At 62.1% G+C, this 14,926-nt stretch overlaps 1 protein-coding gene across 3 annotated transcripts; it reads right to left on the bottom strand.

The window, feature by feature from the left end:
• Positions 1-1,060: 1,060 nt before the first annotated feature.
• PHC2 (polyhomeotic homolog 2) lies at positions 1,061-14,664 on the bottom strand. Of its 3 annotated transcripts, none has more exons than XM_032131640.1 (15): positions 14,578-14,664; positions 11,254-11,439; positions 11,012-11,170; positions 10,863-10,940; positions 10,617-10,778; positions 9,384-9,488; positions 9,102-9,315; positions 8,287-8,651; positions 6,985-7,144; positions 5,409-5,602; positions 3,519-3,648; positions 3,288-3,423; positions 2,585-2,726; positions 2,089-2,383; positions 1,061-1,699 (listed from the first exon to the last, which is right to left on the bottom strand). In XM_032131640.1, the coding sequence occupies exons 2-15, from the start codon at positions 11,395-11,397 to the stop codon at positions 1,545-1,547; spliced, it is 2,439 nt and encodes an 812-aa protein (XP_031987531.1). In that variant the 5' UTR covers positions 11,398-11,439; positions 14,578-14,664; the 3' UTR covers positions 1,061-1,544. The 3 variants fall into 3 exon arrangements, with proteins under 3 accessions (XP_031987531.1, XP_031987534.1, XP_031987533.1); XM_032131643.1 differs by having other exon boundaries at positions 2,089-2,338; XM_032131642.1 differs by having other exon boundaries at positions 3,288-3,402.
• Between the last annotated feature and the right edge of the window lie 262 nt (positions 14,665-14,926).

The following is a 14,926-nucleotide window of genomic DNA, read 5'->3' as shown; positions in this document are numbered from 1 at the left end:
ACACAGGCCTGGTCCCTGTGGGGCTGCAGGAGGGGAGGGTGAAGCTGTGGGCCATCCCCACCAGGGGGGTTGTCCCCAGAATTTCCCCAGGGAGGGGGTGGCAGTGCCTTGTCACCGGTGTTGCAGGGTGAAGGTAGTGACTCCTGGTCCTGGTGGGGGGACACCAGCTCTGGGGACGGCCCATTGTGGCCACCACTGCTGGGGACATCTCACTGTGGCCTGGTACACTTCATGGCCATGAACTCTGGTGAGACCTCAGTATGGCCACCAACCCCAGGGAGAGCCAGCTGTGGCCACCACCCTGGGGGCCCTCCAGGAACCTGTCACCACCTCCAGGGACACCTCATCATGGCCACCGCTCTGGGGTCACCACACTGTAGCCACCAACCTCAGGGACATGGCACAGTGGGTACCATCTCCACGGCCACCAGCTCCAAGGATCTGTCACCACTGTGGCCACCAGCTCTGGGGACACCTCAGCATTGTGGTTATCAGCTTTTGGGACACCACTACAGACATCAGTGCTTGGGGACACTGCACCATGGCCATGTCACAACCACAGCCACCAGCTCTGGGGACACCTCAGTACAGATGCCATATCCAGGGACCCCTCACCAGGCCTGGCATCTCCAGGGACATGCCACCATGTCCCCTCTTGTCCCCCTCCCCTACTTTGGAACCCTGTGTCCCCCTAAGCACTGGGACTTGGGGGTCACCTGGAGATGTGGAGGGTCCCACTGTCACCACTGGCCCCTGGGAGGGGGACATCACGCCACCCCCCCGCTTGGGGGGCAGCAGGGAACACAACACCAACCCTCTCCCCATTGCCCACAGGAGGTCCCACCCCCCACGGTAGCACTTGGGGACATCCCTGAGTTGCTGCCTCAGTTTACACGAGAAGAAATTTGGGGGTGGGAAGCAAAGAAAACTGGGAGGGTCTCAGGTTTTTTTTTCAGTGTTTATTAAAAACAAAAACAAAAAACAGGAAAAGGGGGGGTGGGGCCATGTGTTTTTTTCAAATTTTCTTTTTTTTTCTTAAAAAGACCGTGCTGGCCGAGGGGGGAGGGGGGGGGGCCTTACCTGCCTGGGGGGGGGGGCCCTCCGCCACCATCCTCTGCTAAGGTGCCCCCAAAACAGCCCAGTGTGTGGGGGTGTGTGTGAACGGGGGGTGACGCCTCCTCTGCGCCCCCCACCTCTCCCTGACCCCCTTTGCGGGGGAGTCTGAGCCCCCCTGGGGCCCCAATCCCAGCTGGGGGAGGGAGCACACATTAAGGCAACCGTCCTGCTTGGCCCTGCTGACTGGGGGGGACATGGGGGGACACGTGGGGACCCCCCTCCCTGCTGGAGAAGGGGGGGTGACCACCCGAATTGGGGGGGCTCTAGAGCTACGGGCTATTTACACCCCCCGGGGGGGTGGGGGGGGGCAGGGTGTGCTCACAAGTGTCTCCCCCCCCTTGCCCCCTCCCCGGGGCCGGGAGTCCTGTGAGGGTCCCGGGAGGGTCAGGGATCCCGTAGGGGGGGTGGGGGGTCCCGTGGCCCCCCCCTCAGGAGTCCTTGAGCATGTTGATGCGGGCGTAGATCTTGAGCGCGGGGCCCAGCTTGATGTTCATGGTGCTCATAAGATGATCCTCCTTGAGCAGCAGCAGCGCCTGCCCGTCGATCTCCTGAGCCCGGAACTCCTCTGCAATCTCCTGGCAGCCTGTGGGGAGGGGCAGCATCAGCAAACCCTCTCAGAGCCCCCAAAAATACAGTTAGGGGCTTCTCTGTACATAAATCCCCCCCCCCCCCCCCAAATATTCATGGATTTATGAGTACAATCTATGCCCCTCCCCAAATATATATGGGGTTATGTGTGAGTAAATCATCCCCCAAAAATATATTTATGGCGTTATCTGCGTGTAAATCCTATTCAAAAATATATTTTGGGGATTCTCTGTGAATAAATCTCACCCCAAAACCACATTTCTGGGGTTATCCTTGAGTAAATCCCTCCTTGAACGTGTCCTGAGGGACATAAATCTCCCCAAAGCCACATTTCCGGGTATCCATTGGTAGATACCTCCCTGTCCACCCCAGGACATTCCTCACCCGGCAGCGAGCGGATGAACTCGTAAACGTCCTCCACGTTCCACTTGCTGGGCTCGCTGGGCAGGAAGCGGTGGCCAAGGCCGGGCAGGTCACGGCCGTGCACGTCCGGCAGCTCCATGTCCCGCAGCTCCAGGTCCCGCTCTCCCTGCCGGCGCCGGGACGTGGAGGAGCTGGCGGAGATGGGCGACAGCGGCTCTTCATAGCTGGAGTTGTCGGAGCAGCGGCTGGAATCCTCCTGGCTGTGGTTGAGCTGCAACGACGCCGTCACCGACCCCGCTGGGACAGACCCCGGGGGCTGCGGGGGCAGCGCTGGCCTCAGCACCTGCCCCATGTCCCCAAAATTCAGGGACAAACCCCAGCCTCAGCACCCACTCCATGTCCCCAAAATTCAGGGACAAACCCCAGGCTTGGTGCCCACCCCATATTCCCGAAATTTGGAACAAATTCCAGCCCCAAGGCCCACCCAGCTGGGGACAAGCTCCTGTCCCCCCCTCACCTGTTTCTTGCTGTCCTTGCTCAGGGGGGGCAGGGTCCCTTTGCAGCTGCGGCGCCGCCCGTGGGGGGGCCCCCCCGGTTTCTGGAGTTTGCTGCGATCGGGGTGGAACAACCCCACCCTCTTTGTGCAGCCCACATTGTACCTGCCATGGAGCCACGGGTCACAGAGGGGTCCCCACCCCGCCGGGGGGGATTTTGGGGATACATCTACTCCACTGGAGAAGAGAGGAAGGGTGGATTTTGGGGTTACCCCCACCCTAGCAGGTAGATTTTGGGGCTACCTCTCCACCGCTGGGTGGATTTTTTGGGGTTACCCCAACCACACTGACCTTTACCCTGACAGGTGCATTTCTGGGATTACCTCTACTCCTGTTGAGTGGATTTTGGGGTTACTCCCACCCCCTCCCCCCGTGAATTTTTGGGGTTACCTCTACTCCGTCAAGTAGATTTTGGGGTACCTCTACTCCACTGAAGAAGGCCCAGATGAGTTTTGGGGTTACATATGCTCTGTCAGGTGAGTTTTGGGGTTGCCTCTACCCTGCTGGGTTGATTTTGGGGCTACCTCTATCCTGCTGAGGAGGGGACTGGGTGCATTTTCGGGTTACCTCTACTCTGTTGAGTGGGTTTTGGGGTTACCTGTACCCCACCAAGGAGGGGATGGGCAGGCTTTAGGGTTACCTTTGTTGGGTGGATTTTGGGGTTACCTCTTGGCACAGGCCATGGAGCAGAAGCGCTTGGAGCGCTTGAACTTGTAGGCGAAGTCAACGCGGCCGCAGAGCTCACACTTCAACTTGGGGGGGTTGCCCTCCTCTTTGGATTCTGGGGGGCGTGGAGGGACACCCAGAGAGAGAAACCAGCCAGCTCAGCCAGGGGGGCTCCGGGAGAAATCCCGAGGGGCTCCCAGGGGCTGGGCGGGCTGGGGACCCGGGCGCTACCTTGCAGGTACGGCTCCTCCATGTCTGAGTCGGTGGTGGTGGTGTTGTCCTGCGGCGGGAGCTTGTCCGGCAGCAGCTCCTGCGCATACTGCTTGTGCAGGGCCCCCACCAGCAGCGAGGAGCGGCCCACCTGCACAACACACCTGGCTGCACCCGCGCCCTGTGCCACATGGAGCCCTGCCTGTGGCACGCGGCTGGCATGGACCATCCCAACCACCCACGTCAGGGATGAGGGTAAGGAGAGGGGAATGTGTCACCAGGTACAGCTCTGCACCTTCCTGGGTGAAAATCTGAGTGAGGATTTGGGGTCTAACAATTCTTTGAGTGACCAACTCCTGACCCCCCAATCCAGGAGCAAGGATAGGGAGAGGAGGATATGTTACCAGGAATGTATCTGCCCCTCCCCAGACGCTGAAGTGATCAATAACAAGGGCAAGGGTTTGGGGGTTCATAACTGTCTGAGTGACCCACTCCCAACCCCCCAAATCCTGATGCCCCCTTCCCAATCCCTCATCTCCAGGAAGGACAACAAATACGCTGCTGGGAACAGTTCTGTGTCTTCCCAGATGATGGAAATGCTCAGTAACATGGATGAGGATTCGGGGTCTAACAACTGTCAGGGTACCCCATTCCCAAACCCTCAAATTCAGGAATAAGGATGCAGAGAGAGACATTACTGGGAATGGTTCTGCTCCTTCCTGGATGATGTCCTTGATTATATGGGTGAGGATTTGGGGGTTCATGATGGTGGGTGCCCCATTCCCAACCTCCCAAACCCAGGAACAAGGGTATGGACGTTGGGATACGTTACTGGGAAGGGCTCAGCCCCTTCCTTTATGACAAAGTGCTCAATAACACGGGTGTCCATTTGGGGTTCATGGTGGCCCCATTCCCAACTCCCCCAAATCCGGAAGTCCCCTCTCAACATCCCAAACCCACGAATATGGGTAGGGATAGAAGGATACATTACTGGGAATGGTTCTGTCCCTTCCTGGATAATGAAGTGCTCAAGGACATGGGGGAGGATTTGGGGCTCAGAATGGTGGCTGCACCATTCTCAACCCCCACAAATCCAGGAGTAAGTGTATGGATGAAGGGAAATGTTACCTGGACTGTCTCAGCCCCTTCCTGGATGATGGAGCCCTCAATGATGTGGGGGGAGGATTTGAAGCTACTTCTCCCAACCCCCTCAAATCTGGATGCCCCTTCCCAGCTCCCCAAGCCCAGGAGTGCAGACAGGGAAAGGGGGGGATACGTCACCAGGAACAGCTCAGCCCCTTCCTGAATGACAAAATGCTCAGTAACATGGGGGAGGATTTAGGGGTTCATGAGGGTCTGGGTGCCCCACATACAATCCCCCAAAATCCTGAAGCACGTTCTCAACACCCCAACCCAGGAATATGGGTAGGGATAGAGGAATACATTACTGGGTACAGTTCTGCCCCTTTCTGGGGCAGGGATCCCTTTCTGACAGCACCTGTGCTCACTCACATGGGGGAAGATTTGGGGTTACTCCTCCAGATCCCCAAATCCAAAAGATCCTTCCCAAAACCCCAAACCCCAAGATCGGAGTAGGGACAGGGGGATACCTTACCAGGAATGATTCTGCCCTTCCTGGATGACAAACTGCTCGATGGCGTGGGTTAGGATTAGGGGCTACCCCTCCGGACCCCCGAATCCAGAAGCCCTTTTCCCAAGCCCCCAAATCATGGGATAAAACTACAGATTGCGGGATGTGTTACCGGGAACAGATCAGCCCTTTCCCGGATGACGAAGCAGGGGAGGATTTGGGGGTTCAAGCCCGTCTGTGCACCCCACTCCCAACGCCCCAAATCCACGAGCCCCCTCTCACCGCGCCCACCCCCGGCTCTGGAGAGCGGGATACGTTACCGGGAAGGGCTCGGCGCCCTCCTGGATGACGAAGCCCTCGATGACGTGCGTGAGGATCTGGGGTTTCACGATGGCCTGGGGCGGTTTGTTCTCACCATTGTGGGGGGCGGCGCCGGCGACGGTGGCGGCAGCGCTGCCGGAGCCCGAGGTCATCCCGGGAATGCGGGGCTGCGCATGGAGGCGCTCGGGGGGCTCTGGGGACAGCGGGGACACGCGCGGGTGAGGGGCGGGCGCTGACGCCGCGCTGACGCGGGACCGCGATTTCCATACAGCTGGAACGGGGAGCAGCTGCTGCCGCTCCCAGTGCCACCAGTGCCGCCCAGAGAGCCCCGGGCGGCCCCTGAGGGGCCGGGAAAGGAGTTAAAGGGGCCCCCCAAAAAACCAGAGGGGTCCAGACACTCCCAAGAGACCCCAAGAAGGACCAGTAGAGCCTCAGTGCGTCTCTGTACGGCATCAGTAAGGCCGCGTCTGCCCCAGTACGGCCCCAACAGGGCTCGATCTACCCCGGAAAGCCCCGACCGCCCCCAGTAAGGCCCTAACAAGGCTCGATCAAGCCCGGAAAGCCGCTATCTCCCCCAGCAAAGCCCGGTACGACCCAAGAAAGGCCAGAACTACCCCAGTAAGGCCCCAATACATCCCAATAAAGCCGCAACAGAGCTCGATCTACGCCCGTAAGATCCCAATAAACCCCAGTACACTCTAGTAAAACCACAGCACAGCCCAGTGAGGCCCGATAGCCCCAGCCCAGCCCGCCCCGGCTGCTCTCCCCTCGAGGCCGCCCCGGCCCGACGGGGCCCTCAGGCCGCGCAGGCCCCGGCAACCCCATCACCTTTGTCCGGCGGCGGCTCCCGCTGCCCCCGCCCCTCCCTCGCCCGGGCCGCGGGGCCGGACCGGGGCCGGGGGCGGATGCGGAAGTGAGGTCAGAGCCGCCGCCGCCACCGCCCCGGGCCGGGCCGGGCCCCCGCGGTCGGCGCTCACTCACCGGGCGCTCAGCGGGTCGGGGGGTCCATGGCGGGGGGGCCGGGCCGGGGATGCGGCGGGAGCGGCGCCGGGAGCTGGGCCAGGGCCGAGCGGGGACAAAGGCGGCGGCGGGGGCGGGGCCTGGCCCGGACACGCCCCCGCGCGCCCATTGGCGGCCGCTGCTGCCGCGCGCACCCGGGCCACGGGAGGGCGGAGCCTCGGGGCGCGGACGCGCCTTCCCCACAAGGTCCCGCCTCCCGCACCCCCTCGGGGGCGGAGCCTTCCCCACGCGGGCGTGGCCGCGCGGGGCGGGACCCCGCCTCCCCAGCTCGCGCGCCAGGCCAGCGGCTACCGAGAGGGGCGTGGCCACGCCCCCGCCCCGCGGGCGCCCTCCATGCGTGAGGCTGAAGCGCCCGGGCCCCCCCACCGGCAGCGGCGGGCGCTGCACCCAGCCCGCATCCCCCGTGCCAGCCGTGGGTGGCACCGCGGACACGCGTGGGATGAGGGACCACCCCCCGCGCACAGCCCGGCCTCGACGTCTCCCTGCTGCGGCTGACGGGGATGGGGCTGCATAACCCCATGAGTGGGTGCCTGTGGGAGTGGGGCGGGGGCTTACCGTGCGTGGGGGGCCGCTCGCCCTCAGGGGTGTCGGGGCCCGGGGGGGCGGCGGGCGGCGAGAGGGCGGGGGGCTGCGGCGGGGCGGCAGGCGGGCTCTCGGCGCTCCTCTGCACGGGCAGCGGGTCCCGGCGGGCACCCTCGGGGACCCCGAGGGGGGGCTGTGGTGGCAGGGACACGCGTGGGGCAGGGTCAGGTGTGCACACGCACGGAAGGGGGTCAGGGCAGGTGCGTGTGCAGGTGGCACACGGGCATGCACCTGCATGGGTGGAGCGTGCACACTCGTGCATGGGTCACACACACGGGTGTGCCTGGAGCGGGTATGCACATGCACACATGCGTGTCGCAGTCAAGCACACGTGTCCAGACACACCTGATCTGGCATGCACATTTGCACAGACGTGCACGGAGCCTGTACACACTCCCACAAACACACACGTGTGTGGGTCTGGTGTGAGCGTCACACACATGCACAGAGCAGACACACGGGGATCAAGCACATGTGTGCACACATGGGTCAGGCAAACACGTCTGCACTCGTGTGCATGGACCAGGCACACACATGGATCTGACACACACATGTACATGCACATGCATGGACCTGGAGCGAGGATGCACACACATGCACGGAGCAGACACACGTGCACATGTGCATACATGCACGTGCATGCATCTGGCAAAGCTGTGCACACACACGTGTGCGGATCCAGTGCATGTGTACACACGTGCATGGATCAGACACACACGGATCTGCCGCACGCTCCCCATGTCACAGGACCAGGTACACAGAGACACAGAAGTGTGCATGGATGGGGCAAACCTGTGCACACGGGTGTGCACAGAGCAGATACACACACACGTGCATGGAGCAGGTACACACGTGCAGTGTGGCCTGAGTGTGCACACCTGCAGACTGACGTGACTCGGTCCCCATGCACAGGGCAGGAACGCACAAGCACACACGCGTGCAGTGATTGTGCACTTGCACACCCATGTGCGTGTGCACACATCTGACTCCCCAACATCCCTCATTCCCACTCCAGTGCCCCCATTCCTCCTCCCCTCCCCTGAGCTCCCCCCACCGAGGGGCTTGGGGGCCCCTCACCGTGAGATTCTGGGGGCCACTCACCATGAGGATTTGGGGGAAGTTTGGGGGTTTGTCACCGTGAGAGTTTGGGTGAATTTGGGGGCCTCTCACCGAGAGGGTTTGGGGGGAGTTTGGTGGGAGGCTTAGGAAGGCTTTGGGGGATGTTTGGGGGCCCCTCACCATGAGGGTTTGGGGGGAGGTCTGAGGGCCCCTCACCGTGGGGCCGGCGGGCTGCAGCTGCAGGATGACAGCCGAGGCGTGCTGGAACTTGCGGGGGGCAGCATGGCAGCCGGGGTGCCCGTTGGGGGGGCCGCCCTCGCCCCCCACTCCCTGGGGTACCCCTGCTTTGGGCTGGGGGGCCGGGCCAGGGCTGACGGGGGGCAGGGGCTGGAGCTGGGGGGCGGCGGGGGGGCCCGAGGTGAGCTGCCCACGGGGGCCCAGCTGCTGCTGCTGCTGCTGCTGCTGCTGCTGGATGACGAACTGCTGCTGCTGCTGCTGCTGCTGCTGCTGAGGCGGTGGCTGCGGCTGCATCGGCTTCGGCGGCTGCTGCAGGAACTGGGGGGGCTGCAGCGGAGCATAGGCTGCGGGGACAGCGATGGGGACAGGGATCCCCCCTCACCACCAGCACCTCAGCCCCAATGGAGCCACCCCCAGGATCTCCCTCCAGGAGGCTGCTGCTCACTCTGATCTGTTCCCTCTGGTGCCCTTGGACAGCCAGCTTTGCCAGCTCCTGCTGCTGATGTGGGGGGCTGTGCTCAGGCTGTGCCAGGGTGGGGGTCCTCAGTTTTGGGGGCCACACCAGTGCAGCACCCCAGGCTCCAGCACTCCATGGAGTCCCCTGGCTCATACCCTCACAGCCCCAGCCCCCTGCACCCCATAGGACCCTGGGATCCTATGTGTGCTGAGACCCTCCCAGACAGGTGACAAGGATTCAGGACACACCAGTGTGGGCCATCACCAGGTTTCAGAGTGACCAGCCCGTGACTCCCCCAGCACCCAGGGGTGTCCCCCACCCCAGAGCAGCCCCTTACCTGGGGTGACGAGCGGGTGGGCAGCAGCGGGGGCGGTGGCGCGGGCCAGGCCATGGGCACGGCCCTCGTGCCCCTCGGTCTTTTTGAGGTGCTCGGCGGGGGGGTCGGGCGGGGGCCCCCGGGGGGGGCCAGCCCGGGGAGGGCCACCCCCGGGGGGCTTCATGGCCAGGGCGGGGAGGTGGGGGCCGGCGGGGCGCAGGGCCAGGCTGTGCACCTGCAACAGCAGTGGGTCAGGGGTGCCAGGACAGGTTTTGGGGAGCTGGCAGGGGTGGGGAGACTCACCTGAGGGGTGGCGGGTGGCGGAGCGGGTGGTGGGGCCGGTGGAGGGGCTGGCGCGGGGCTCTCGGGCCGGACAGCGCTGACGGGGCCCGTGGGCGTGAAGATGAGCTGGGGACAGGGAGAGTGGGTGCACAGCTCACCATGTCAGGGGGGGCACATCCTGAGTGTCCCCCCTGTGTGTCCCTACAGGGTGGCACATGGGCATCCCTCGATCTATGTAGGGTAGGAACAGGCATGCCCAGTGGGGTGGAGGGCATCCTATAGGGCAAAGAGCACCTGCTTGGGCACCCAGTGGGGCTCTGGGTGCCCTGTGGGGTCTGGGCAACCCCAGTGGGATGGGGGACACCCTATATGGCGACTGGGTTTCTCCACCAGGGTGAAGGCACTTCATGAAGTCTACACACCTCACTCTCACAGGCACCCTGTGACAGGCACCCGTGGGGTCCTCAGACCCCCCAGGAGGGTGAGGAGCACCCCATAGGCTCTGGGCACCCTATGGATTCCCCATGGGTCCCAGGCACACTACGCAGAGCAGTGAGCACCCCTACAGGGTCATAGCAGGGCCACAGGCACCCTGTGGGTCTTGGTCACCTCACAACAGGATGATGGGCACCCTAAAAGTCATGGGCACCCCACAGTGAGACAATGGGCACCCTAAGAGTCCCAGACATCCCATGGCTGGATGACAGGCACCCCCTGGGCCCTGGTCACTCTGTTGTGGGATCACAGGCACCCTACTGTAAATCCCATGCTCCCCACAGTGGGGCCATGGGCATTCCATAGGTCCTAGACACCCTGAAGCTGGATGATGAGCACCCTGTGGGTCCCAAGCACCCCACAAGAAGACAGGGGATGTTCCATGGGTCCCAGGCACCCCACAGCAGGATGATGGACACCCTATGGGTCTTGGGCACCCACAGTGAGACAGTGGGCACCTTATGGGTCCTGGGGACCCCACAGTGGGATGATGGCTACCCCATGGATCCTGGGCACACTGGTGCAGGGCTGAGGGCACCCTATGAGTCTCAGGCATGTCATGGGTCTTGGCATTCCACAGCAGACCAATGGGCACCCTCAAGGGTCAGGGACCCTAGAGGATCCTGTACACCCTACGCCAGGACCATGGGCACCCCACAGCAGAATGATGGGCCTTCCATGAGTCCTGGACACCTCGAGCAGGATGATGGGCATCCAACCAGGATGCTGAGGCATGCCATGTCCCAGCCCCACCCTTACCATCTGTGCCCGCAGGTACATCTGGGCCTGGCTGGCGGTGAGGGCAGGTGAGGCGGTGTTGCCCAGCAGCACAGCCTGCTGAGCGATGCCCGACGCCCCGGGCCCCACGCTCTGCGCCCGGTTCAGCAGCTGCGCCGCTGCTGGTGATGTCGCCAGGTTGATCTGGAATAGGGCATCGGGAGAAGGGTGGGGTGCTGGCACAGGTGGGCACGGGCAAGGGGGGTGCCGAGCAGCTGAGGGACTCACCGTGGGCTGCTGTGCCGTGGCTGGCTGGGTGCCATTGCCCCCTGAGGAGCCACTTTGCCGGTTCGCTGCCAGGCTCGCCTTGGGGAAAAGCTGAAGGTGAGGGGTGCGCCAGGCCTGAGCAAGCCCCAGTGCCCGCGGGGTGCCCATACCTGCTGGACGGCGGCCAGGCTCTGGAGCTGGGCACTGGTGAGGTGCTGCTGCTGGAGCGCGGCCGTCTGCAGCATGAGGTGCTGCTGCTGTGCCGCGTACATCTGCTGCAGGTACTGTGCCGCTGTGTTGGGCTGCCGGTGCAGCGCCTGCTGGATCACCTTTGGGGGGGAAAACGTGGCCCTGGGCTGCGCCACGACCCCTCTGGCAACCCCCAACCCTGCAGTGCCCCCCAGCTCCGTACCTGCACGGTCTGGCGGTCGGGGATGCCGCTGTAGACGGAGATCTGGGGCCCAGGTGGGCGCGTGGCCGCGGTGCTGGCGGGCGTCGGGGCTGTGCCACCGGCGCTGCTGGCGGGAGCCGGGGCTGGGAGCTGCTCATTCTCCATGGTGGGGCCGGGGCGGGATGGAGAGCGTGGGTCAGACTAGAGCTGGGGGGGAGGAACAGAGTGAGGGGGTACCCCTGGCACCTCGTGTCCAGATGAAGAATGGGGGGCTGGAGTCACAGAGGAGGAAGAGGGTGGGGTGGAGAAGAACGATGGGAGACCCTGTGGTTCATCCTCATCCACCAAAGTGTGGGTCAGCGCCCCAGGGGAAATGGGGAAAGGGAGCATGGACAGGAGGATGGAGAGAGCAGAGGGAAGGGAGGGACAGGAGGAAGGATGGACAGAGGGAAGGCTGGAAGGCAAAGAGATGGAGGTGAGAAGGTAGTGATGGATAGAAGGATGGACTGGAGGAAGAGAGGGATGATGGGATGGACAGACAAAAGGAAAAGAGGGAAGGAGGGAAGTAGGAAATGGACAGACAAATGGAGAGAAGGAAACAAGGGAAGAGGAGGAAGGAAATAGGAAAGGGACAAAGAACAGACGAACAGAACAGACGGAAGTAGGAAAGAGATGGAAATAAAGAGAGAAACCAAGGGAGACCTGGAATTAGGAAAGGACAGACATAAGGACAGGTGGAAGTAGGAAAGAGATGAAGGATGGAAGGACAGAGAGAATGACAAACAGGAGAAGGAAAGGGATGGACAGAAGGATGGATGGAAAGGGAGGGATGAACAGAAGGGTGGATGGGCAGGAAAGAAAAATGGATGGGAAGAGGGAGGGAAAGAAGGATGGACACAAGGACAGACAGAAGTAAGTAAGGAAGAAGAGACAAGAAAGACAGGAAAGACAGAAGGAAGGAGGGATCAAGGATGGAAGGAAGGATGGACAAGAGGATAGACAGAAGAAATGACAGACAGAAGGAATGATGGCTCTAAGAATGGAAGGAAGGAATGATGGGTGGATGGAAAGATGGACAGAATGAGGAAAGGACCCAAGGATAGAAGGAAAGGCTGAAAAGAAGCAGGGAGGTGAGGGACCAAAGGATGGAGGGAAGAACAGACCAGACAGGAGGGAGGAAGTATGGACAGATGAAAAGACACAAAAGGCAGGAAGGGATAGAAGAAAGGCTGGATGGACATAGGAGAGGGATGCAGGGATGCAAGGAAGAATGGACAGAGGAAACAGATGAGGGGAAAGGCAGATGGAAGGAAGAAGAGGGATGAATGGACGGCAGGAGAGGGATGGACAGCATGACAGAAGGACAGGAGGAGGATGGGGATGGTGCTCTGGGGGCCAGAGAGGGGGGCTTGTGGGCAGCACCTCTGTCACCACAGCCACTGTGGTGGCCATGAGGCTCCATGATCACTGACAGCCACCCATGGCCACCGCACTCCTCCTGTGTCACCCGTCTGAGCCCCTGCAGTGCCACCACAGGAGGACCAGGGACAACAGTGTGGGATACTGCGGACTATGGACAGCGGCCACTGAGGATGGCCTTGGTGGCCACGCCACAGCACAGCCCCACCAGGCCACCCCAGCCCAGCACAGGAGGGACACGGCAGCAGTGATGTCCTGGCCTTGCGTGGCCCATGGGGCTTTGTCCCCTAAGGTGCCACTGTTGCAAAGCACAGGGTGGGACATCCATGTGTTCATGGGGGTGGCAGTACATGTCCCCATCCCTGCATGTGGCCTGTGACACTTCCCACCCTTCGGTCTGCATCCATGGCACGTGTCCACCATCAGCTGGAGAGGTTTTAGGCAGCACCTTTTCCACTGAACAGCCATGAACCTGTTCTTTCCCCTCTGGTGGCATCAAGTTGACGTGGGGTCACTGAGGTGATTGACACAGAGGGATCACACCAGGCCCATCCGGAGTCAATCCCCCAGGGATAGGCACAGCCCAGGAAGCCCCCAGCAGCTCCCACCTGTTGTGGTTCCAAGCCCCCCATCTTCAGCCACACCAAACCCCACCAGGGAATTTGGGGTGTCAGATGGGGATACCTCGCTTTTGACCCAGAGGTGAAGAAACCTGCTCCAAGCCCCCCCAAACCATTACACCCACCCAAAATAATAAAAAGGGAAGATTTTGGGTACTGCTGGGACCCACTGGGGTGGGGGAACATGGGGCGTCCCACAGCCAGGACAGGAAGAGCCAGGGAGCTGGAATTCCCTGAGCTGAGCCCAAAATGGGGGTGCAGAACGATGCGGGGTAGGGAGATCATAGAGGGATGGGATGGGATGGAATGGGGATACAGACAGGTTGCAGGAGGGGGACTATGGGATAGAGAGGAGAAAGATGGGGGAGTGAACAGCAGTATGGAGGAATATGGGGGGAATAATATGAGGACTCAGAATAAGGGGGGATGCAATATGCTGGTGAAGGGTGGGATATGGCAGGAAGGTGGGATAGAAGAGAGGGGGTCAGATAAAAGATTAGGGATTGGAAAATGATGATGGGGGTGAGAATAATAATAAGAGGGTGCAAAAGCAGAGGAGGGGGTGGAAGATGATGGGAAAGAGGGGAAAACACTAATGAAGGGGTTGGATAGAAGTGAGGGAGGTCAGATATAACACGGGGGGGGTCAGATACAATATAGGAGATCAGAGGTAACAGCAGGCACTGGAATATGATTGGGGGTGGGCAATAATAATATTAAAGGGGTACAGGATAGGGAGCAGCAGGATATGATACAGGGAATGATAAGAGGATGCAAAATAAGAGGGGGGGTGGAAGATGCTGGTGAAGGGTAGAAAACACTAGTGGGGGTGGGATAGAAAAGAAAAAAGGGGGTCAGATATAATAAAGGGGGAGTCAGATAAAATAGTAGGGACTGGAACATGATGGTGGGGGTGGGCATAATAACGGTGCAAAATCAGAAAAGGGAGTGGAAGATGGGGCGTGGGATATGATGGCGAGGGGTGGGATAGAAGACAGGGGGGTCAGATATAGTATAGGGGGTCAGAGATAACATGGGGGCACTGGAATATAATGGTGGGCAGTGGGCAATAATAATAAGGGAGTGCAGAACCAGAGGAAGGGGCGCAGGAGGAAGGGGAGGGGGGGAGATACAGATGGGGGTGGGAAGTGGGGACCCCACGGGGGGCGGGGAGCGGCGGGGGCCACGGCCCCGGGTGGGGAAACTGAGGCACGGCGGGTGCGCATGCGCGGCCCCCCCCTCCCCTCAGCCCCCCCCCGGCCCAGACAAAGCCGCCGGGGCCCGGTAGCGGCGGCACGCGCGGTACCTGCGGGCCGGGCCGGGCGAGGCGGCGGCGGAGGGCGGGCTGTGCCATGGCCCGGGGGGCGCCGGGGGGTCCCGGAGCGGGGGGCGCGGGGGGCGCGGGGGTCCCGGCGGGGCCGGGCCGGGCCCGCTCCCTCCTCCCTCCCTCAGGCGGCGGCGCGGCGGCGGCGCGAGGCCATCGCTCATTTGCATTCCTGCGCGCGTCACGTGGGGCCGCCTGGCCAATCGCCGCCCCGCCCGCCCCGCGCGCCCCGCCCACCCCGCCGCGCGCCCGCCGCTCGCGCTCGCCATGGCAACCCGAGGGGGGCGGTGAGCGGGGTCGCCATGGCAACGGGGAGGGGGAGCGGATGCGC

This window comes from Corvus moneduloides, chromosome 22, assembly GCF_009650955.1.
Source record: "Corvus moneduloides isolate bCorMon1 chromosome 22, bCorMon1.pri, whole genome shotgun sequence".
NCBI classification, from domain to species: Eukaryota; Metazoa; Chordata; class Aves; order Passeriformes; family Corvidae; genus Corvus; species Corvus moneduloides.
The sequence above is the reverse complement of the archived record's forward strand: the minus strand, read 5'-3'. Positions and strand labels throughout refer to the sequence as shown.